Source organism: Alexandromys fortis, unplaced genomic scaffold, assembly GCF_014885135.2.
Source record: "Alexandromys fortis isolate MF-2015 unplaced genomic scaffold, M_Fortis_MF-2015_v1.1 scaffold_85, whole genome shotgun sequence".
Taxonomy (NCBI): Eukaryota; Metazoa; Chordata; class Mammalia; order Rodentia; family Cricetidae; genus Alexandromys; species Alexandromys fortis.
Genome location: NW_026067975.1, coordinates 2,330,508 through 2,353,329, shown reverse-complemented (window position 1 = coordinate 2,353,329; position 22,822 = coordinate 2,330,508). Strand labels below are relative to the sequence as shown.

The 22,822-nt window shown below is 42.7% G+C and overlaps 1 protein-coding gene across 1 annotated transcript in view; it reads right to left on the bottom strand.

Annotated features, from left to right (window-relative positions):
• Positions 1-3,821: 3,821 nt before the first annotated feature.
• The window catches only part of Atp1b3 (ATPase Na+/K+ transporting subunit beta 3), a 30,667-nt gene continuing 11,666 nt past the window's right edge, over positions 3,822-22,822 (bottom strand). The window contains exons 2-7 of the mRNA XM_050157337.1: positions 18,124-18,252; positions 15,392-15,499; positions 10,941-11,125; positions 9,352-9,402; positions 5,822-5,908; positions 3,822-4,463 (exon numbers count right to left, since the gene is read on the bottom strand). Of these exons, the coding sequence (XP_050013294.1) occupies positions 4,293-4,463; positions 5,822-5,908; positions 9,352-9,402; positions 10,941-11,125; positions 15,392-15,499; positions 18,124-18,252 (731 nt within the window). The 3' untranslated portion in view covers positions 3,822-4,292. The remainder of the gene's footprint in view (positions 4,464-5,821; positions 5,909-9,351; positions 9,403-10,940; positions 11,126-15,391; positions 15,500-18,123; positions 18,253-22,822) is intronic.

Here is a 22,822-nt window from a genome sequence, read left to right as displayed (position 1 = left end):
TCAAACTCCAAGCTTCAGGGTCAGGATCCTTAGCCTTCTTCAAGGTCTGGAAGCTGTTTCTAAAATGCAAGTCCATCTCATCACTTCTAACAAGCCCACATCTAGACCACGCGTGGACTGTCACTTCTAACAAGCCCACACCTAGACCACGCGTGGACTGTCACTTCTAACCACAGCCCACATCTAGACCATGCATGGACTGTCACTTCTAACCACAGCTCACATCTAGACCATGCGTGGAATGTCACTTCTAACAACAGCCCACATCTGGACCACGTGCGGATTGTTGTTCCAGACACTATGCATGGCTCCTCCTGACATCCAAACATTCCTGTGAGCTTCTAAGCAGGAAAACACTTCTAGCCTCTGCCTTTGCCCCCACGCCTCTCTCTGAACCACAAATACATGCTCCAACCCAGCAGTAAGTCACCAGGTAGTCTTCTGTTTGCAGTGATGCTCTCAAGAAACCTGCAGCCTCAGAAGCAGGAACACCACTCAGTAACACAGTAGTTACATCTGTTCTCACAGTGTGCTTTAGACACTCAAGGGTGGGATTACTTTCATTTTACAGAAAACTGTAGGTTAGTTAAACAACTTACCCAGGATTTCTAAGCAACCAAATGTAAATAGAATTCAAAACCTATTCCCTTATTCTTTTGAAAATGGAAGATGACAAACATCGTTTGTATTCCCCCCTGAATCTGAGTCGGCCTCCTTGGAGGCTTCACCTTCAGGGCCAGGCAGTCCTGCCTGCTACACTTGGACCTTGCAGGAAGCAAACCAGTCAATGTCATCTCATTTCCAAACAGCTGAAGGAAACCATGATGAATTCTAGTAGAGCCTTTGGATAGGACGAGGCCATGCACATGCAAGTTTGTAGAAACCATGATGAATTCTAGTAGAGCCTTTGGATAGGACGAGGCCATGCACATGCAAGTTTATAGGAAACTATTCCAAGACAAACCTAAAAGCCCATGTATTCAAAGGGGACAGAACAACATTAATTTGTAGCCAAAATAAACCCATCAACTCCCAGTCCCAAATAGAAACAGTTTGGAACTCTTTTTAAAAGTATTCTCAGGACCAGAGAGATGGCTCAGCTATTGAGAGCACTAGCTGTTCTTCCAGAGGTTGAGTTCAATTCCCAGCAACCACATGGTGGCTCACAGTAATCTGTAATGAGATCTGGCGCCCTCTATTGACCTGCAGGCATATATGCAGACAGAACACTATACATAATAAAATCTTTAAAAAATACTGCACACTAGTTCCAAACTCCGCAATTCAACCAGATAAGTGATCATCAAAGCGCCATCTAGTATACAGTTAAGTGCCTGACTCAGTCGCTAATGTACAAAGCTGACTGCTTCATCCCCCTGGTCCAGTTACTCAAACTGCTCTGAGTGAACGGACTGTAGAAGGGGCTGTTAAAATAAACAGAATCACAGCAAGCAACTGTGTGCATAGCCTAAGATCTCAGAAAACCGAGTCCATTCCTGGTCCAATTCATTACCCACCACACACAGACCCACCCTTCTTCCATTCTTTTTGGTTCTGTTTTTCGAGACAGGGTTTCTCTGTATTGCTCAGAAGGCAGTCCTGGAACTAGCTGTTGTAGACGAGGCTAGCCTCGAACTCACAAGAGATCCGCCTGCCTCTGCCTCCCACGAGTGCTGGAATTAAAGGCGTGCGCCTCCACCACCTGCCTTTCTTCCATTCTTAAATCCAACTCATCACCCAGAGAACAGAGCCAGCTCCTACTTGATTTGCCTCACAATAAAACACCATTACCACAAAAGTTCCTCTCATTTGGAATGATCTCTCCTGAGCACCAGGTCTGTGCCCCTTGCACGGCAGGGCTCCCAGTGTGACCACACTAATTCCTAGGCTGTCATGTCCCCTTCTATCTTAGAGTCCAGTAGGCTGTGTCCTCTCAGTCAGCATGCGTCAAATCAAACAGGCACTCCTAACTTTTGCAGATGAAGAGAAACAACCAGAAGAACTGAGGTAAGTTGAAGTCACAACAGGGCAACACCAAGTCCAAAGCTTAACCAGGAAAAGAACCATAAAATTTAGGGACTTAGATTTATGTTCCTTCTCTTCAAAATCCACCTCACTTGGGACATCATTCTCACTGTGGGTTGCAAATCTATTCCGCTGGTCACTCTGTAGACCAGGCTGGCCTGAACTTAGATTAGAAAGATCCACCTGCCTCTGCCTCCTGGATGCTGGGATTAAAGGCCTTACTTTAACATTGATAACGTGAACTGGGAAGTTGAGGCAGGATGACTGAGGTTGGAGTAGGACGGCCCCATAGACTCATACACGCGAGCCCAGTCACCAGGGAGTGGCACTGTGTGAAGAGTAGGAAGTGTGGCCTTGTTGGAGGACGCGTGTAGCTGAGCTGAGAGCTGAGGTTTCAAAAGCCCACGCCAAGCCCAGAGTCTCTCTGCCTGCCATCAGGGTGTGGTTCTCAGCTACTGCTCCAGTGCCTGCCTGCATGCTGCCATCTTCCCCACCACTATAATAATTAAATGTTTTCTATTATAAGTTGCCTAGGTCATGATATATCTTCACAGCAATAAATCAGTGACTAAGATAATGACTTGGTTCAAGGCCACCTGAAGCCACATAGCAAGATCAAAAGGCATAAAGAGCATGCGCAAACACACACATTAGAAAAAAAAAAACCAACAAACCCCAAGTCCAGAAAAGGTTTAAGTTGGGAAGAATTCTTGAGTTCTGCTGCAGCCCCGAGCAGAGCTCCTTCCAGGGGCAAAGAAGCTCTCCACCTCATCCCTTCAGCTTTTCCAAACAGCCAACCTGATCCAGCTGGGTTCTGTCCTAACAGGCCTGGCTTACAGACCACAGAAAACCTCCAAAAGTGGCCCTGCACCAACCATGATAAAACAGCCCCTAAAAATAAAAAATAAACGGGGATGACCCTGTTGGGACAGCTCAATGATTAGGAGCACTGACTGCTCTTCCAGAGGACCCTGGTTCAATTTCCAGCACCCACATGGCAGCTCACACCTGTCTTTATCTCAGTTCCAAGGAACCCAACACCCATGGTGAAACATCAATACATATAGAATAAAAATAAATTTAAATAAATAAGGTGCTGGAGAGATGGCTTGGGGGTTCAGAGCACTGGCTGATCTCCACAAGGTCTAGGTTTAATTTCCAGTCCCACGTGGCTGCTCACAACAATCCGCTAACTCCAGCTCCCTCTTAGGGCCTCGGCATTCACCAGGCACTCAGGTGTGCACATACACGCATGCTCTCAGTCAAACACACAAACAATTAGACCTTTTATTAAATAAATAAATGAAACCCACAGGTCAAATGGAAGATACTTTTCTCAGGACAGTTCTGGTCCTTGCAAAAGTTCAGGTAAGAGTGCAGGGGCAGACAGTCCAGGGTAGCAGCCACGTGGGAAAAAAGACTCCATCATGTGTCCTGAGCTTCAAACCAATTTGAAGTTTTTGTATTTCACAATTTATATTTTTATTAGGGTCCATATTCTGCTAACAAGACATTTAAGAAACTACACAATTTATGTCTTGGGAATTTAATTTCATTCAAGAAACAAAACAAAACTTGGTGTACATTTGTCTATCTTAAAATGTTGTTTCATCCATGGTCTACGGTACACGAATGTGGAAGACTTGATTCCATCACTCAAAGTCACCCCATTAGTATTTTAAAATGTTTTACAACAGAAAGCTTGTCCTCTCAATAAAATATCCAGTCTCATTCAGCATGTAAAAAATAATTTAAAGCCCACTGATACACACACTCACACACAGAATGGAAGCTAATACTTTGAGATCCACTTTTATTTTCTTTTTCCTCCTCACATACAGAACTTCTCACACATTTCTTGCAGCTAAAGTCACTTGATGTTGGCAAGGTACCATTTTATCCCTAAACTTTGTTGGCATCAAAATATGACAGTTACCAGTGTTAAATCCATGAAATATTTACACAGCACAGCACATGAAGCTTTAGACGTTTGGCAATTACACACAGAAGACGAGACCCCCCACTCTGCATGTTTGGAACTGGGAGCTCACTGGTCCCTATCTGGCGACCGTACACTGGTTCAAAGGGCAGCAGAGGCAGCAGGCAGTTACTTCAGGACACTGAACACTATGATCTGGAAGCACATTATGATGTCATCCCAGTGTGTACCACACCACCTCCTCCAAGGTGGCCTCCTCATCCTAGAATGGCAGGTCCAGCTGATACAAAATGGGGACAGACGTTTATTCTGTGGAAACGCCCTACTCCTAGGGGCTTACTGTGACCTTGAACACAACTCGTCCCAAAAACTTGTCACGGTCATCCTTGTTTTTTAGGTTCTTTGGTCCATCAATTTGGCACTCAACTGTTACTTCTTTCTTGACAGAACTAGATCCAAAGATGACCTGGACGGCAACTAGGGGCTGTCGATACCCAACCTAGCAAATGGAGGAACAAATATTAGTCACAATTCTTTGGTAAATTCACCTACACTTAGAAACCCAGTTGCAACTTCCTTGAAGCAAGGTCTCAATTTGTAGCCCAGGCTGATTTCCTATTTCCAAGCCACTTGTCTCAGGATTACAGACATACCATACCGTAATCTCTTATTTGCCTTATAATATTAAGTCTATGAACTTAGCCTATTATCTTATTTTCTTTACCTTCCTTCTTGCTATGGCTATTCCCTTAGCACAGCTTTGAGGGCATCTTGTTGGTAACTGCATCATTTGATTCAACCTCTGGATGCCTGATCCCTGGCAATTCCATTCTGATCCCAACATATTAGCACAATCCACTTACAAATGTATTTATGAGATTTTAGCTGTTCCAAAAATCTTAAAGATGATGTATCTCCACTATGGGCTCAGTTATACATTACTGTATCATTTCACTTACACACACCCTTTGCATGGCATAACTGGGATATGCACCCACTACTGCTCCTGGCGATCACTATGGCTGTTTGTAGGAACAAGCCTGCTGATAACTGAGTCAGGCAAGAATAACAAATGCTAAAGCTTTCCAAATAGCTGATATACAAAGTTTATGTTCTCCATACATACTTACTGAAGAACAAAAGAAAAATCTAACTTTACAGTGTGGAAGCCTAGCCTAGCACCCCAAGAGATTGTGGTCAACACATAGTAATGGACTCAGTCAATAGTGACCTTTCCTATATGACTTCAAATAGAATACATCTACTAACTTCCAAAAAAATACAAAGAAACTTAAACTCCAATTGAGTCCTCCCCCGATCCCAGACCTAGTTCTGAAGCATACAGAAGCAGGAGACAGAGGGGCCAAGAAGCCACAGCATAGCCCTCACAAGGCAGCCATGCTTGTCATTTAGCCCGATGATGCACAGACGGGTAAGATAACATGTTAAGATCTGCTAGCATGCTTTCAGAACACACTATTCTAGGCATTTTGAGTTGGGAAGAATTTTAAGGTAAGTTTAAAGACATGACAAAACTTTATGGTTTTCTGAATATTTATATTCCAAAATCTTAAAATCACAAATCCTGTGTCTAAACAATGAGTTTTTACATCTGACCTGTAAAGAGTACCTACAACTTTCCGAGCAAAAACAGAACCAGTATTCTGAAAAGAGCCATCCTTGAGCCTGGACACAGCGCTGCTGTGTTGTCAGCGTGGTCTCCACTAGTCCTCCCCACTTGTAGGAACCAACAGAAAACGTGGATGACGAACAAGTGACACACATCTGTGTCTATCACAGGGGCCATCTCATATCTCAGTACATACAGTTTCCTACGAGATGACTCTAAATACTTACGTGCCGTTTTTTCCCATAGTATGGAAAATACTTTAAGTCTATAACTCCCCGGTCAGGATAAGTTGATATATTTGCTATGTTATTTTCCTAGAGTTGAAAGCAAAAGAAATCATTTTTAGGTCACAGTAAAGACTTTTCAAATATGTTTACAATTACCGACAGTTCCTAGTTATGATGAAACTGCTTCAGCCACATTAATTACAAGTGTTTCTGAGAACTGCTTGTCTTTGCTGTTGAGACAGGTCTCACTGTGTAGCTCAGCCTTGTCTTAAAGCTACGGCAATCTGCCCATATCAGCCTCCCCAAGTGCTAAGATTTCAGGCATGCACTACCACATGACTGCTCATCTTGATTATAAATATTACATAATCAAATGCTTCAACATAAACTATCCTGGTACTTCTTATATTCCCAATATACCCTAGGAGTCTTTTCTCAGTTACAGTGGGTGCCGCCGCCTATGAACTGCAAACCCAGCTCTTTGACACTGACAGCAAACAGACCAGTTAGTTTGGGCCGAGGTTTCACTAATGAATGAAATATTATGCTTCCAGATTTTAAGCAATAGCGTCCAGAAGCTAACAACCAAAGAGGAGCACTCAGACCTAGAAGTAGGTAGAGGCTACATTACAGTTCAGAACCATAACTGTAATCAGGATAAACCACCTTGCAACAAACAGAAAAAGAACTCATAGTTCCTATGAATAAATAGAGAAAAGCACCATGTTCCAACCAGTCAGTCACTGAGTATCTGTGTCTACACATCCCATGCATGGCGCCTAAGTGGATTCCTGGCACTGAGACAAACACAACTCCAACAAGTCAGCCCCAAGCTCACAAGCATCACTCAACACCTCGGCTTTTGATCTGGATGAACTCAGACTCCTGTGTGGTGCTGGAAGCTTGTGTGTGCTGAGCACAAGTGTTACCGTCGATCTGCAGGCCAGTCTGTGGTGTCTACTTCTGAGAGCACACAGAGAAGAAGCGACAAACTCTGACTGCATAGACAGCAGCCTTGCTCTCTGCTTCTTTATTTCGTGACCATGTGTGTGCGTGCACGTGCACAACATGCACCACACTCATAAGCAGCAGGCAGGGACAGTACTGGGTACACAGATGACACCCTCCCTTCCATTGATGTTCCGTAGGCTTTTGTTTTGTTTGTTTTTTTTTTTTTTTTTGAGACAGGCTCTGGCTATGTAGTCCAGCTTTGATTATAGCATTTATCATCATGTAGCAAGACAGATAGCAAAAAGAGAAAAGAAAACCCAAGTTCTAATGACCTAGATAAAATGATAGGAAAGCCAGTAGATAATGACTAAGAAACAATGGCCACATTTAAGAATGATCATCCATCGGGGTGTTCCTGGCAGCTGTCACTCACCAGCACTGTATGCTTAGCACGCGGGTGTAAGCGGTTTGATCCTTAGTGCTTAAAATTTTACATTTTATGCTAGACAGTGGTCGCATGCCTTTAATCCCAGCACTCAGGAAGCAGAGGGAGGCAGATCTCTTGAGAGTTCGAGGCCAGTCTGGACTACAAACAAGTTCCAGGACAGCCAGGGCTGTTACATAGAGAAACCATATCTCAAAAAACCAAGAAATTGTTTTTAACATTTTACATGAAGAAGTCATACTGATGAGAATGTTTCTATGTTAACTAATTTACTTTAAACTTGGCACTAATGTGACTTTCATGCTAAGAGCGCAGAAGTGTATGGTAAGTAGAGTTTTAGAAGAATTTATCGAGGAAAGTTCAGTTACTGGGAAGATGAGATGGTTCAGAGAATAAAGGTCTAATCTCACACATGCTATTGCACAAGTACACACACACACACAACATCAAATAACAAAAAGCCTTCAGCTAACGGGACATGCATGTAGTTTTATTCGAAATCAACCCCCTTTTTGAGAAAGGGTCTCATTATGTAGCCCTGACTGTCCTGCAACTCACTATGTAGGTCCAAACTCACCGAGATCCACCTGCCTTAACTTCCCAAGTGCCAGGATTAAAGACGTACATCACCACACCAGGCTTATGCCCTCCCCACCCCCAAAGGTAGGGTTTTGTATAGTTTTGTGTAATTTGGGGATACTGGGTTTTTACTAGGTAGCCTTAGCAGGCCTAGAACCCACTATACAGACCAGGCCTCAAACTCTGAGGTTTGCCTGCCTTGGTTTCCCAAGAGCTCATATTAAAGGCAAGGCACCCATGCTTAAGGCACAGACAGGTAGCTCAGGCTAGTTTCAAACTTTTAATTCTCCGTCCCATCCTCTCGGAGTGCAGACATTATAGGCATGTAAAACTGTGCCTAGTTAAGATTCTAGTTCTCTAAGATTCTTGGGAGAACTGAGTGTGGCATGCAGAGGTAAAGCGACCTGTCTCTGGTTGTAATCTCCGCACTCACCTAGAAGGAGCTACAGGCTTTGTTCAATCCCTCCAAACACTGGCTAACCATCAAAGGGCAGCGCCAAAGCAGCCACTCAGTGAGGCCTGGACAGCAGCAGCAGCACCTGGGATTCAGGAGCACAAATTCTGGACTCTGCCCATATAGGACTGGGGACCAACAAGCCCAAGTGACTCTGGGGCATGACGATGTTTGCACGGCAAAGTTTCTGCCCAAGTAAGAAATTCATCTCTGACTTAAGAAATTATGTTTTCTCCTGAACGTTAAGAGCAAGTTCAATGCAACATCTTAGTTTATTCTGCATACAGCTGGAGATGGATACTAACATCAGCAAAGTGACAAATTCGAGCTTAAATGTGCTTCTTAGACTTTTTACTCATCATTTCTACATTTGTCTTAGTTGTGTTTGTAGCATGGAAAGAAAACAAGCTACAGGATGAAGTGCACAGCACGTCCCTAAGGAGAAAAAAAAATGCAAAACAGAAGCAAAAGAGCACCTCTACCTTAAGGAAAAATAGCAGATTTCATTAATTACCAGGTGACACTGATAATTTTTAAGACTTGAAAAAAAATCCTGATACAGAACAGGACCCCTGGGGTTGTAATGCCAACTTCATTACTAAACTAGAAAACACATCCTAAGACCAATGAAATGCAGTGCATGTGAACAAATACGGGCAGAACAAACAAGTAGAAATTGCCTTTCAAATAGTATATTAGATGGCCGGGCGGCAGAGGCAGGCGGATCTCTGTGAGTTAGAGGCCAGTCTGGTCAACAAGAGCTAGTTCCAGGATAGGCTCCAAAGCTACAGAGAAACCCTGTCTTGCAAAACCAAAAAACAAACAAACAAAATAGTGTATTAGCAAACACAGGGTCACCCTAAAAAGTCTGGTCATGCTTTTTTTTTTAAGTATTTGAAAAACAGGAAAGCTAAGGGGTGGTAGCACACACACCCTTAAGCACTCAGGAAGTAGAGGCAGGCAGATCTGAGTTCAAGGTCAGTCATGGAAACACAGAGAAACCCTGTCTCAAAGGGAATAATAATAACAATAACAAAATAATAAAGAAAGGAAAAGGAAAAGAAAAAGAAACATGAAAGCATTAGTAACTGAAATACTAACCTTTGGTGTGCACAGAATCCGTGGAACTCCCAGTGGGATTAATTCAATTATCTAAGGTTAAGAACATAGTCAACACACATAAATGCAATGGAACCTCCTCTTCTGTTGCTGGGGGTCAGGGCAGAGCAACCGAGATTAGCACTACTCTGTATATTCAACTCAGCTAGACTAACCTGTGTTTTACAACATAAAAACCAACCTTCCAATGTAGTTAAGGACTGTACCGAAGCAATGCAGTCATGTATTTGCCACATATAAAACAACAAACCTTTAAATTACAGGGGCAGAATATAACAAACTATTGTGTTTACTTGTTTTGAGAAAGGATTTTGCTTATAGCCTAGGCTAGCCTTAAGGATGCTCCTGTCTCCACCTCCCAAATGCTGAGGTCACAGATATGCACTACCACACTCACTTACAATACAATATTCACTATGAAATATGTTCACACTATCCCTTCTCCTAATGGCACATATTGAGAAGAATCCCTCTCCCCCACAATAAGTTTTAGTGGTGATGAGACCAAAGCCAGGGCCTTGACCATACTAGGTAAACACTAAACATGAGTTGTAATCTCAGCCTTTGGATCTTTTAGAATTGTAGTCATCCATCTACTTAAAAAAAAATTTTTTTTTATTTATTCGCGCGCGTGTGTGTGTGTGTGTGTGTGTGTGTGTAGGGGATATATGTAGAAGACCAAGGACAAATTCCATGATTTGGTTCTCTTCTTCCACATAGGTAATAAAAAGCCAAACTCAGTTCAGACTGGTGGCAAGTGACTTTATCACCAGCTCTATCTTCTAAGGTTTTATTGTTGTTTTGCATTCGGAATTCGAATTCAAAGGTTTTCAAGACTTAAAGAGGCCTCCAAACGTCAAGCCGTGGAAGCCTGTAGAAAGGCATGGACAGCAGATCCTGTCTTCTACTCATAGCTCTGGAAGCACTCGGGAAATGCTACCAGCTGGATCCGAAGCTTTCCTGTGAGCTGCAAAGCCAGCCTTTAAAGCGAGCAAGATCTCTGAGTCCCATCATGCAAAGGCCATTTCTAAGAATATAAACTCAGAAGGTGGTCCTCTGAACAGGAGGAGATTTTCAGCAATATAGCAAATACAGTGAGGACAGTTGCTGCAGGCCGGTGTTACTGAAGACATCCTCATAAAAGGAATGTATTTCCTTACAGCACAGATCACTTTCCACATTCCTTCTGGCTTACTGTTATGGCCTTAGTTAAGTCTTGTTAAAACATCCCACTAGCACTGGCTATAACTACAACACTGTATTGTGCTCATTAGTATATGGTTTATTTATATTCCCACTATTTAATTATACATACCACTATAAGCTTTAGTACTATTTACAAAAATACATAAAATCCACAATTAAACTATGAACCTTGGCCATATTTATTTCCCCTAAAGCATTAACTAGTCCTGCTAGCCTTTTCAGTGAATTATTCCAGTAAGATGACACTTACTAAGGCATGAACTCAGGCAGAGAAGCCTAAAAAGCAGCTATCAGCTTCACAGCTGCACCCCATGTACATGTGACTGCTAGAAACAAGCTGCAGCGGAGGGAAAAGAAGTACGTACTCTGTTCATTTTCACAAGAATACAAGGCTGGCCTTTGGAATAGCCAAAATCAGCATCATTCACACCACTGCAATCTTGAAGCAAGGAAACTGGAAACTGACATGCTTGATAAACTGGACCATTCTGTTCAAAAACTTCTCCATCGGGGCAGTTTGTGAGATTCTTCTGTTCTTCTACAGAATATGCTAAAAAGGAAACGTGTGTGCCAGATCAGCTAAGAAGAGATACCAAACACAGCCACAAACAAGTCAAACTATTCCTCAAACCATCGTTGTTCAAAGACAACAAACAGCAGCAATGTGAATTACCAGGTAATAATAGCGAGCGCTCAGTAGAGGCTAAGCTCGTCCCGTTGCCTGGTAACAGTTAGCCAATGCCCTAAAGCTTCTGGCTTCCAAGAGTGCCCGGGCTAAATAACAGAGCTGTTTCACCACTATGCCTGGCACTAGCAACAGCTACAATGGCAAGGATGTGCAAAGGTGTTGCTACTGCCCCCCGGGCCTACAATGTCATGGGGGAAACAGTATATTCAGCACTGCAGAGCGATGGAAAGAAACGGCACTCTAACAGTTTACGGCAAGGGGACGCCACTGACCTGAAAGCAGGGGGGGAGAAGCTGGACCATAGAAATTTTGTAAAAACTGTGAAGTACTGAGGAAGAAGGGTTGCCAAAAGAATCATGATGTTCCATTAAAAGATTTTTATACCAGGCAGAGTGGTCACAGGTATGACTGCATTTATGTCAGTATTTATGCTGGGCAGAACAGATCCATGCAGGACGTGAAACAGACCCGGTGCAGCACAGGTAAGATGTCAGCTGAGAAAGGTGCTGCGCATGGGGACGACAGGGGTAACTAGGTACATTTAAACCAAAGAAGTACAATGTTTAGGAACCAGAAAGACGATCCAGTGAAAGCCATTCAGAATTAGGATACACTGTTGAAGTATCCTAGTGACAACTACTGGCCTGTGTATACAACTGGAACCACAAAAGGCCATCCAATACAACACAAACAGAAACATTTCAAAGGGAACTCTTTCAGAAGGAAATGTAGTGGAGATTTTGTTTTGTTTTTGATACTTTGTGGATAAGAAGGTTATCAACAGTGATGGCTAATCCAGACTGTCATGTCCACACAACTGAAGAACAGCCGCCCTCAAACTAGCTTAATGAGTCTGACAAATTTTCTTTTTCTTTTTTTTCTTTTTCTTTTTGGTTTTTTGAGATAGGGTTTCTCTGTAGCTTTGGAGCATGTGCTGGATGGAACTCACTCTGCAGACCAGGCTGGCCTTGAACTCACAGAGATCTGCTTGCCTCTCTGCCTCCCGAGTGCTGGGTTTAAAGGCATGTGCCACTAGCACCCAGCTGAGGAATATTCTTAACTGCTAATTGATGTAGAAGGGCCCAGCCCACTGTCCACAGTGCCATCCCTGAGCAGTGGACGGGGGCTGTATTTAAAAAAAAAAAAAAAAAAAAAGGGGCAGCTCCATGGTCTCTGCTTCATCTCTTGTCCTGACCAACTTCCCTCAACGATAAACTAGAAGTTGGTGAGCTGAAACACACCCTGCTCTCCCTGACTTGGTTTTGATGGTGGTCATCACAGCAACAGAAAACAAGCTACATCACAAGGGCATCTGTCTCTGAGAAGGGTGGCAGAGACTGAACTCCAGGCTTCATTATGCTAAACATGTCATCTACCTCTGAGCTGCAACCCAATCACATGCATTTAGTTCAAAGCAAAGAATGACAGGGACTGATGTGGGAGTGTCATATCAATCTGTTGATTTCATTGGCTGAGCAATAAAAGAAACTGCTTGGCTGGCCCTCATAGGTTAAAGCATAGATGGGAGGAGAAAACAGAATAGGATGCTGGGCGGAAGAGGAAGTGAGGTCAGACTCTGCTCTGCTCCTGGAGAGAGACGCAATAGCTCTGCGCTCTGAGGCAGCCGCATGAAGCTCAAACCCACGATGGACGGAGGCTAGATCTTCCCGGTAAGCGCACCTTGGGGTGCTTACACACATCATTAGAAATGGGCTAGTCCAGGTGCGAGAATTGGCCTGTAAGGGCTAGAGTTCATGGGCCAAGCAGTTCTTTAAATGAATACAGTTTGTGTGTTGTTATTTCGGGCATGAGCTAGCCAAGCGGCCGGGGTGTTGGGGACGCAGCCCCGCCGCTCCTATTTCAACAGGGGACTGTCTGAGAAAGCGCTACTCATTACTCCTCCACACATTTCCCCAGAGCATCCGTCCTCTGGAGCAAAGGCTGCTGCTTAGAATGGTTGTCAAGCAGACTTCCACTTCTACACAAAATTAAATGCAAGGAGCTGGGAGTGTGAGGGCATGATGGGAATATAGACAATTACAATTTCAGAGTAACCAGAGTCCTGTACACCTGAGGAAAGCTTGAAATAAGAATGTTAAAAAGAGTTAATTTTAACAAAATAAAACTTTCAATTTAGAATCTGTCAGAAGGAAAAAAAAGAGACCCTTTACTTTTAAACCATATATTTGTCTTTTGAACATTGGGAAGGAAATTCCTAAAAAACCAACGACAGGTGAATATTTAAAAACAAAACCAGTGTACTAGGTGAGATGACTCAGCACATAAAGCAGCTTCTGCTATAGCCTGATGACCCCGAATCCAATCCCCAGAATTTACATAAGAGAGAACGCTGCTCCTACAAGATGTCCTTTGGTCAACAAACAATATATTCCTAATTTAAAAAAAAAGTAATAAAAATCCAAAATAAAAACAAAACTCCAAGGGGATTAAAAGGTACAGTAAGCTCTGGAGAGTTTTTTTAAGTATAAACAAAATGAGAGAAACATAAGATACAACACAAAGCTGTCACACTGGAGAACCTACACTCAGCTGAGTATGAAATGTTTCAGGTCACTGAAGGCTCAACTGAAAAGGCTCATTACCTCCCAGCAAAATGGTTTTGAAAATGAAATCCAAAAAAGCATTTTAATTTTATCTCAAATTTTAATCTCAAAATTTAATTTTATCTCAATGTTAATTTGAGATAAGAAATTATAAGCCCAGACTTGGTATTAAGGCAAGAGGGCCATATGTGTTCAAGGCCAGTGTGAGTTACTCTACCTCAGGAAGAAAAATTGTACTAGTAAAGATACAGAAAACAGGGCTGGAGACATGGCTCAGTTTAAGAGCACTGGTTGTTGCTCTTCCTTCCAGAGGTCCTGAGTTCAATTCCCAGTAACCACATGAGAAAACTCCGTAACGAGATCTGGTGTATAGGCATATATGCAGAAAGAATACTGTATACTTTATAAATCTTAAAATCTTCAACAAACAAAAAACCAAAACCAAAAAGATCCATTCTGTAGTCTGGTTTCAAAAGTCTTCTTAGTGATTCTTCAAACATGAGATCAATCCATGTATACTCACTTCTTAAATCTCCCATCCTGGTCAATTATAGGAGTCAATGAATACAACAGGCCTCTAAGGACCTTCAAAACCCGGTCCTCCTTTAAGACCCAATGTCCATCTCCTACTACTTCCTGGCTTGCTGTATCCAGCCACTCTTCCTCCCGATGAATGTGACTTTAGACAGTTCTCTGGGTCCCTCGTCCTTCAAGGGTTTAGTGTCAACCAGGCATCTCAGCCCAGCCTTCAAAACTCACAATCCAGCTGGGGGTTGGGGGGTGGTCACCATGAATCCCAGCACTCCAGAGGCAGAGGCAGGCAGATCTTTGTTTGAGGCCAGTCTCGTCTACAGAGCTAGTTCCAGGACAGGCTACACAGAGAAACCCTGTCTCAAAAAAAACAAACAAAAACTAGACGGGGAAGAATGCTAGAGGAACGAAGCTGTGATCACCAGCCAGAGCAGAACCACTAGCACAGGACAGGGGAGAAAGCTAACAGTCTAGCAAGACACAGTGGTGCTGGGAAAGCTCCATGACTTTGGCAACTAGGGAACAACTGTGGTGTACTGTGTGGCTGAGAAGGGATAAGATGGTCAAGTAAACCAAAGTTCTTACTATTTCCTCATTTGACTGTTATTATATTTATAGGAATTTGCTTAAGCCAGCTACAATAAAGACGTTGCCTACAACACTTATTAGAGAGAATCATGTACTGGTGACTCTAACAAACGTAAGATGAGCACATTACACTCTGACACAGGCACTGTCCCAGACACAAAGGAACACATAACAGGCTGCGGTGCCAGTAGTGGGGGGCACTTGCCCAGCATGCCAGCACCACAGGAGACTCTGACACTCAGAGGCACTGTTTACAGGACACAGATTTGCCTTCATTCTTACAGCTGACAGTGAGTTTACTTGCAGATCCTCCCAGCTGTCTGTGTTTGAAACAGGGAGAACAAAATTGGAAAACTGACTAGAAAATGCTGCTTCTCCAGGCAATTCCAAGTGGCACTGGGCTCTGCAGGAACTACAGCTCTCCCCTCTTCTAGGTCACACTTACGCTCTAGGAACCTCTTCAGGTCTGCAGTGAACTTTCCATAAGTACTTGGCTCAGACATGTCATATGTATATTCCAAGGCAGTCACTGGTTTTGGAAAAACCATGAGTCCTAAAAAAGAGACAGAGAGGGTTATTAACAGTAAGAAACTACCTTTCCTTACTTTTATTCCCGAAGGGCTGTGTGTCCACAGATAAGTTACAATTATCAACAACTCTCTATTTGGATCAAATTATGAAAAACATCTAAAATAACTCAAATCTTTAAAACCAGTTAGACAAATTAATTAGAAACAGTCCCTAAATTTTATTATTTTCAGTTAATTATAATCATCACTCCTTCCTTTAAAACATACTGTTTTGCCAGGTGCTGTGTTGCCTTTAATCCAAGCACTTGGGAGAAAGTGGCAGGTGGAGCTCTGTGAGTTCAAAGTCAGTCTGGTCTACAGAGCTAGTTGGGGGGAGGGGGAGGGGCACCGACCACCAAAGAAACACACACACAAAATCCTGTTTTACTCTGAATTGTGTGCGCATGGGTGAGGGAGGGAGGGAGGGAGGGAGAGCACGCGCACACATGCATTCCAGAGCACACTATTAGGTGCTCCTACTCTCATCAGCTTCCACCTTATTCTTGAGCCGGTCATTTCTCAGTGAATTTGGAATTTGTATTTTTTTCTGCTAAGCTGGCTACTCAGTCAGCCTGTGGCCTTCCTGCATTCACCCTCCTCACTAGAGTTACTGGTACAAGTGGCAATGCTTGGCTTTTACTAAATGTTAGGAATCTGAACTCATGTTTACATAGCAAGTTCTCTTACCACTGAGCATTCTCCCTTGCTTTTACTTTGAACTTTCTAAACCCAGGTTTTTATCAAATACTATTTTAGGTTTTTTTGCTGCTTGCTGTTACAGATTAAACAACAAAACAGAAACTCTTGAGCATACCAGAAACTAAGAACGTAAGTATAAGCCACCAGCAGGTGCCCACCTGCTCAGTCTAAGCACTTTATCATTCAAAATACAACTATGAAAACATATTAAAGACAGTCTACTCTTTTCAGCTAAAGAGTTTCCATTTGGAACCCTGTAAATACTCTTTTCCTTCAATAACCATTCAAGTATGTTTCTTACATACCAAATTTGGATTACAACCAGTAATAATTTCATCAGGAGTTGATAGCCATGCATATAGAGCAAAGAAAGGGCAAACATACTTGTCTACAAAGAATAATCTGGCTTCTAACTTTAATACAAACATTTCTCATATCTAAAAACTTTGTGCTAAATACACACTTGTTTATATATTTACTTATTTATACTGTAAAACTACAATACAATGAATAATATTATAGAACTCTGTTTTTTTTGGGGGGGGGGGGACAGGTTTTCTGTGTACAGCTTTGGAGCCTATCCTGGAACTAGCTCTGTAAACCAGGCTGGCCATGAACTCACAGAGATCCACCTGTCTCTGCCTCCCATGTGCTGGGTTAAAAGGCATTTGCTGGCACCACTCAACTTAGAACTCAGTTTTGAACACACTTTACTGTTTAGATGGTTTGTACAATGACAAACAGTTTAGCATTTTCTGAGGTTAGATTAGATTATGGCTGATAATAACACAGTCATATATAACTTAGAAAGAAAATGAAATTTAAATTAGTGTAGGCAGAGGACAAAAGGTATATTAGTTGTAAACAAAAAACTAGAACAAAAAAATGGCTGTGGAAGTTGGTGTGGATTCTCTGGTAATAAAGGTCAGAACTCCTCAAAGTGGGAAAAATATGGACTAGAATGCCTCAGCATGAGTTTGAGTGGGATAACTCTGTTGGGAAGGAGGGGCTGTCCTGCTCAGCAGCATCCTTGGCTTCTACTGGCAAATACCGCTCCAGTTCCAGTAACTAACAGTGACTCCAGACATTGCCAAGTGGTCCCTGGAAGACACATCAAAAGTGGCTGACAAATCAAATGTTCTACGGAGCAACTTTCCACTTTCCCCACCTGCTGGGCCCACTCATTCTCCTTGCTACCAGGCTTCTCCTCCTCTATAGACAGGCGTGTCCCTGTTCTGGAAAACTTGTTACACTTGGGGAATTCCATGCACTACTTTTCCTCTTAAATGTCATCAAGCCCAGGTCCTCACTCCCTCAGAACTTCTCCTATGGAGTTCTTTTTCACTTTTCTGAATAAATATTGATTTACTCGGCCGAAAAAGCCAGGACTAGGCTAGGGATGTAACTTGGTGCTGGAGAACTTGCTTAGCCTTTGTGGCGGGGGTGGGGGTACAGTTTAATTTCCAGTATTGTCACACAAACACTGCCAGTTCCTTGAGGCAGAATTAGCATTCAAAAACTGTTTCAAAAGAATAACATCAGGTGAAGAAAATGTAGTTTACATAACTAATGTTTCAGGTAAGAGTTTTTTTGCTAAAAATCTAACCTTTAGCATAACAGATTTTTAAATGACAGAGAACTAGGCATATCAAGAACACACTGCCTTTACTCTCTAATGATGTCATCTTTTTCACCACTCTCATACCAACCAGTCAAAACCACAGGGCATCTATTTTATCAGACTAATAGTATAACTCAAGCCAGAGCCAAACATGTGCTTCCTCCATACTGAAGGCAGTGTGAAGGTGCTGTACACCTTCTCAACTCTTCATAAGATTCCAACTCACTTCACTAAAACATTCATTTCTGCTGTGATGTTTAAAAGCTATGATAATGTCAACACCATTACCTGGACTAGTAATCTGGTCTCGGTATTTCGGAATCTCATCATTCAGTGTCTGGAGCATGGCCCACATTGTGAATGTGAAGAGTGCAGCCAAGAACCCATAGAAAACTAGGTAGAAGAGCAAGATCAGACCTGTAGGAGAGACAAACACCCGTGAGATGAGATATACACAGGGACTCACACGGGCTCGAGCAAACAAACTGTTCAATGCAGGGGTGGGAGCCCATGCTTTGCCATGCACGCAGCCAAGTATCCTCATGTGGAGGGTACAGAAGTTGCCTAAGCAAGGGGAGCTCTGGCAAGCAGCTGCCTCTAACCCCATGAGCCCTCCTCTCATATCATGTCCTTCCAGCGAAGAAGTTTTCAATACTCATTCTCTGGTTCAAAGTTAGAACTTTAGCCTAGTGGTGGAAGCACACACCTTTAATCCCAGCATTAGGGAAATAGAAGCAGGCGGATCTCTCTGAGTTCAAGGTCAGCCTGGTCTAGGACAGCCAGAGAAATACCACCACCACCCTCAAAAAGAAAAAAAAAAAAAAAAAAAAAAAAACCAAGAGCTTTAAAAGTCCAGCACATGGGGGAGTGCTTCTCAAAAAGAATTTCATGCCCTCAAAACTAAGATGCCCTTAGGTGGGACAGCCTCCCCCAACATACTCAGATGTTTAAGTGGCAAGTTAAAAAACAAAAACAAAAAACCCTCCTCTATACCTGTACTTCAGATACTTTATGTACAATACAGTTGTTACGGTTCTGTTGGTGGTGCTTTGTTGGGGGGAGGGGGGGTTGTAGCTTTTTGGAGAGAAAAGGCTGGCCTGAAACTCAGAGACCCACCTGTTAAGTGCTGGGATTAAAGGTGTGTGCCACCACACTCGGCTTTATGTTAACATTTTAAAGGGTGAGTTAACTTAAAGAATAACCAAGAAATGTGCAGAGAAGGAAAAAAATCATAAAGATGAAATTCAATAAAGTTTGAAAACAGTGGTTAAGTAGAAGGGCTCATGCAAACATGCAGAGAAGAGGACAAGACCAGAAGCAAGCACTGCACCCCAGGGCACAGCTCTGCAGAAAGGGCACAAAGCACCATGTGACAGATACATTTCAATATACCCAAACTCAGTCCCACCCCTATAACTGGAAAACACTTAGGTCTATCCCAAGCCAATGATTTGTTTTGGGAACACCAAAAATGATCAGTATTTTTTTCACTTATCAGCTACATTCAAAGTTCTAATATTAGAAATGACTATCTTCAAAATTATATATCAGAATATAGTTGAAGTAAGTTATTAATATTTAAATGTTTTTTAAAAGTAATGGATGATGCAAGGAGAAACTAAAGAATATTCAACTCTACCGAACTGACATCTTACCCGCTTTACTCCCATCTTAATATATCTATCTAAGTCCTCCTAAGAGGACTCCCACAGGAACAAATTCAAAGGGCTTATAAATTTCATAATAATGAAAATCTGAACATACTTATTCATCCACACCCCACAAGTTGATACACAACTTTCTTCGATTCTTAAAGAACAAGATCCCAAAACAGATTATGCCCAAAGCCAGATAAACTTTCTTTACTGCAGGCCAGAAATCCACTTCAAAGGGAAATAGTCTAAGCAATGCTGACTGTCTAACAGTCTAACATTGGCTGGACTGTTAATTTAGACGGCATCCTACCCTTCCTCCCAGTTACCAGACACAGAGTGAGTGAACAGAAAGGAGAGACAGAGATCACCTTCGGGCAGCATCGCTTCCCACCACCCACTTCGGTCCTGCTGCAGAAAAAGAAAAAAGAAAAGGAAGAAGAAAAACAAAACCAAAAAAAAAAAAAAAAAAAAAAAAAAAAACAAACCCATGGGGTGAGTCATGTGCTACAGTGAGAAAAGAAACAGTCACTGCCTCCAGAAGAGGTCGCAGAGTGGAGCGAGCACCAACCAGTCCTAGGTGCTCACATATGCTCAGGAGTGTTGCATCCTGACAATCAGCACACTGCTGCCAGAAGCGCTTAAAATTCATCCCAAAAGGTCTCACATCTGCAAACGTGTTAATTTCCAGGGAAAACAGTATAAATGAAACTCATGAACATGAAAAATCCAAAAATCATTATACAATAAAAGATAAGTGTTAAAGCTTCACATGAGGACTTGAATTAATAATATATATATACACACACACATATACAAATTTGTGCTGGGGATGTAGCTCAGTCTGCAGACGGGGTTCCTTCCCCAGCACTACATACTGGGTGTGGTGGCTCCTGCTGGTAACTCAAGGTCATCCTTGGCATCAGAGTTAGAGCTGACCCAGGAAACACGAGACCCTGACTGAACACATCCCCCACAGTACCCTGTACCAGATACCAGGCAATGAGTTACTTCTAGCGCTTATTTGCCAAAACACAAACCTAGCACTTAAAAACTAAAGCTAACCTCTCTTATAAACATCATCCAAGACTACTCAACAAGAGTCCTGATACTTTCTCAATGTAACCACCTCTTCGTCTCTGGAGGAAGAAAAAAATGGCAGAAAATAAAAACAAAGTTGTAACTTGCCCCAGGACTTGTAGTAAAGTCTGCAGATGGGCTGAACTCAACAACGAGGTGGTTCTACCTAGAACATCCAAAGCTCTACATCGTGTGGAGCCTTTGCAGTGTGCTATCTGCTTGGCCTACACACCACAGCAGCAAACAATAAACAACCATTCTATCACATGACTGATAAATACTTGCTGACTTCAAATCCTTCAAGAGACTTTAGTCATTATCCACGGGCAGAAACTAAGTGTTGAATATGGTGGTGCATACCTGTAATCCCAGCACCCAAGGGACTGAGGCTGGACTGCAAGTGGACAGTAGCCTAGAACTCACAGCAAAATACCCCTCCAAAACACAAAGCATCACCAGGTGGCAGTGGCATACGCCTTTAGTTCTAGCACTCAAGAGGCAGAGGCAGGAGGATCTCTGTGAGTTTGAAGCCAGTCTGGTCTACAAAGCAAGCTTCAGGACAGCCAGGATTGTTACACAGAGAAATCCTGTCTCAAAAAACCAAAAAAAGAAAAACAACCAACAAACAAAACAAAAACCCACAAAATAGCAACAACAACCAAAAGAAACTAACATGAACTTAAAAAATCTGAAGAAGCCGGGTGGTGGTGCACACCCCTTTAATCCCAGCACTTGGGAGGTAGAGGCAGGCGGACCTCTGTGAGTTTGAGGCCAGCCTGGTTTACATGAGCTGGTTCTAGGACAGGCTTCAAAGCCACAGAGAAACCCTGTCTCAAGAAAGAAAAAAAAATCTGAAGAAATGGGGCTGGAGAGATAGCTCAGCAGTTAAGAGCATGTTGCTTTTGTAAAAGAACTAGGTTCAAGTCACCACACCTACACTGATGGTTCACATCTATCCTAAACTTCAGTTCTAGGAAGTACAATGCCCTCTTTTGCCCTTAAAGGGCATCAGGCAAGCTTGTGGTGCACTTGCATGCATGCAGACAAAACACACATTAAAAAAAAAATCTGAAGAAATATCACGATATCACGGACAGACATGGTAAGTCACACCTGTGATGTCAGCACAATGGAGGCTGGAACAGGAAATTGTCAAAGAATCTCCATTTCAGCCAGCCTGGACTACAAAGTGAGTTCTAGGACAACTACGGTTACATAGAAGGACCCTGCCAGAAAGAAAGAAAAGGGAGGGCTGAAGTTATTACTGAACAGCATTCTCTGCAAAAGCCACTCTCACTGTCCAGCAGCCCCAGTGCTACCTTCTGATTCTACTCCGGGATCACTACATCAGCATGTTGTACAACCAGAAATCCCTTCTTCAGTGGGCACTGACTGCTTTCTCTTCTGTCATACTGTGGATTAAGCTCAGGGTCTTGAAGGTACTTGGCTAGTACTTCGCTACCAGCCCAGACTTCTATTTCTGTTCTTGAGACGACCGATTTTCAAAATGGTTTTCTTCATTTCTGATGAGGAGACAGAGCTAGGACAGAGCTCCAGCTGGAGCCAGTGCGCCAGGACAGCTGGAAACATGGGTCTTGCTAGTTCGACCTGGCTCTAATCTAGTGTCCTACTTTCATTCCCACTCTCAGCACCAAAAAGAAGCTAACAGTAGTACCAACCTAAGTATTCATTTTACAGAAGGAAAACTCAGAAGTCAAGGTTTGCTTTCACATTCCCATTTCCTATTGCGTGCATGTGTGAAGGCTCATATACGGCAGGCAGGATAACTCACAGGTTCCAACTCAGGAGACATTAGCTGCTGAGAGTTGATAAGATAGAAACAAAACTCCAGCAACAAACTAGAAACGTGTGGAATGGAACTGCAGTGGGGTTTACAGCAAACATAAGAGTCAAGTCTAACCTAATCAACTGCATCTACTCTAAAAAAAAAAAACCAACAACTTACTTGAGGTCTGGTTCATGTGTTATCTATACAATTAAGAAGAAATCTGGCCAAGGTTTACCCCGTCTCACAAACAGGTCCCATCCCATTCTGTCTCTTTGATTCAGCTCTAACTGTAAAATGTAGTCCTGCTACCAGGTGAATACAGGCCTTAGATGCTCCACCAGAAAGCTGGGTCCCAGCTGTGTCTTGGAAATATTTTGCTCCTTATCCTCAGCTTCCATCCCTCACTAGAAAAACCCAACAGAACTCAGGAGAGTTGTACGTTTTCTCTCAGGTGCTGTGGTCAGGG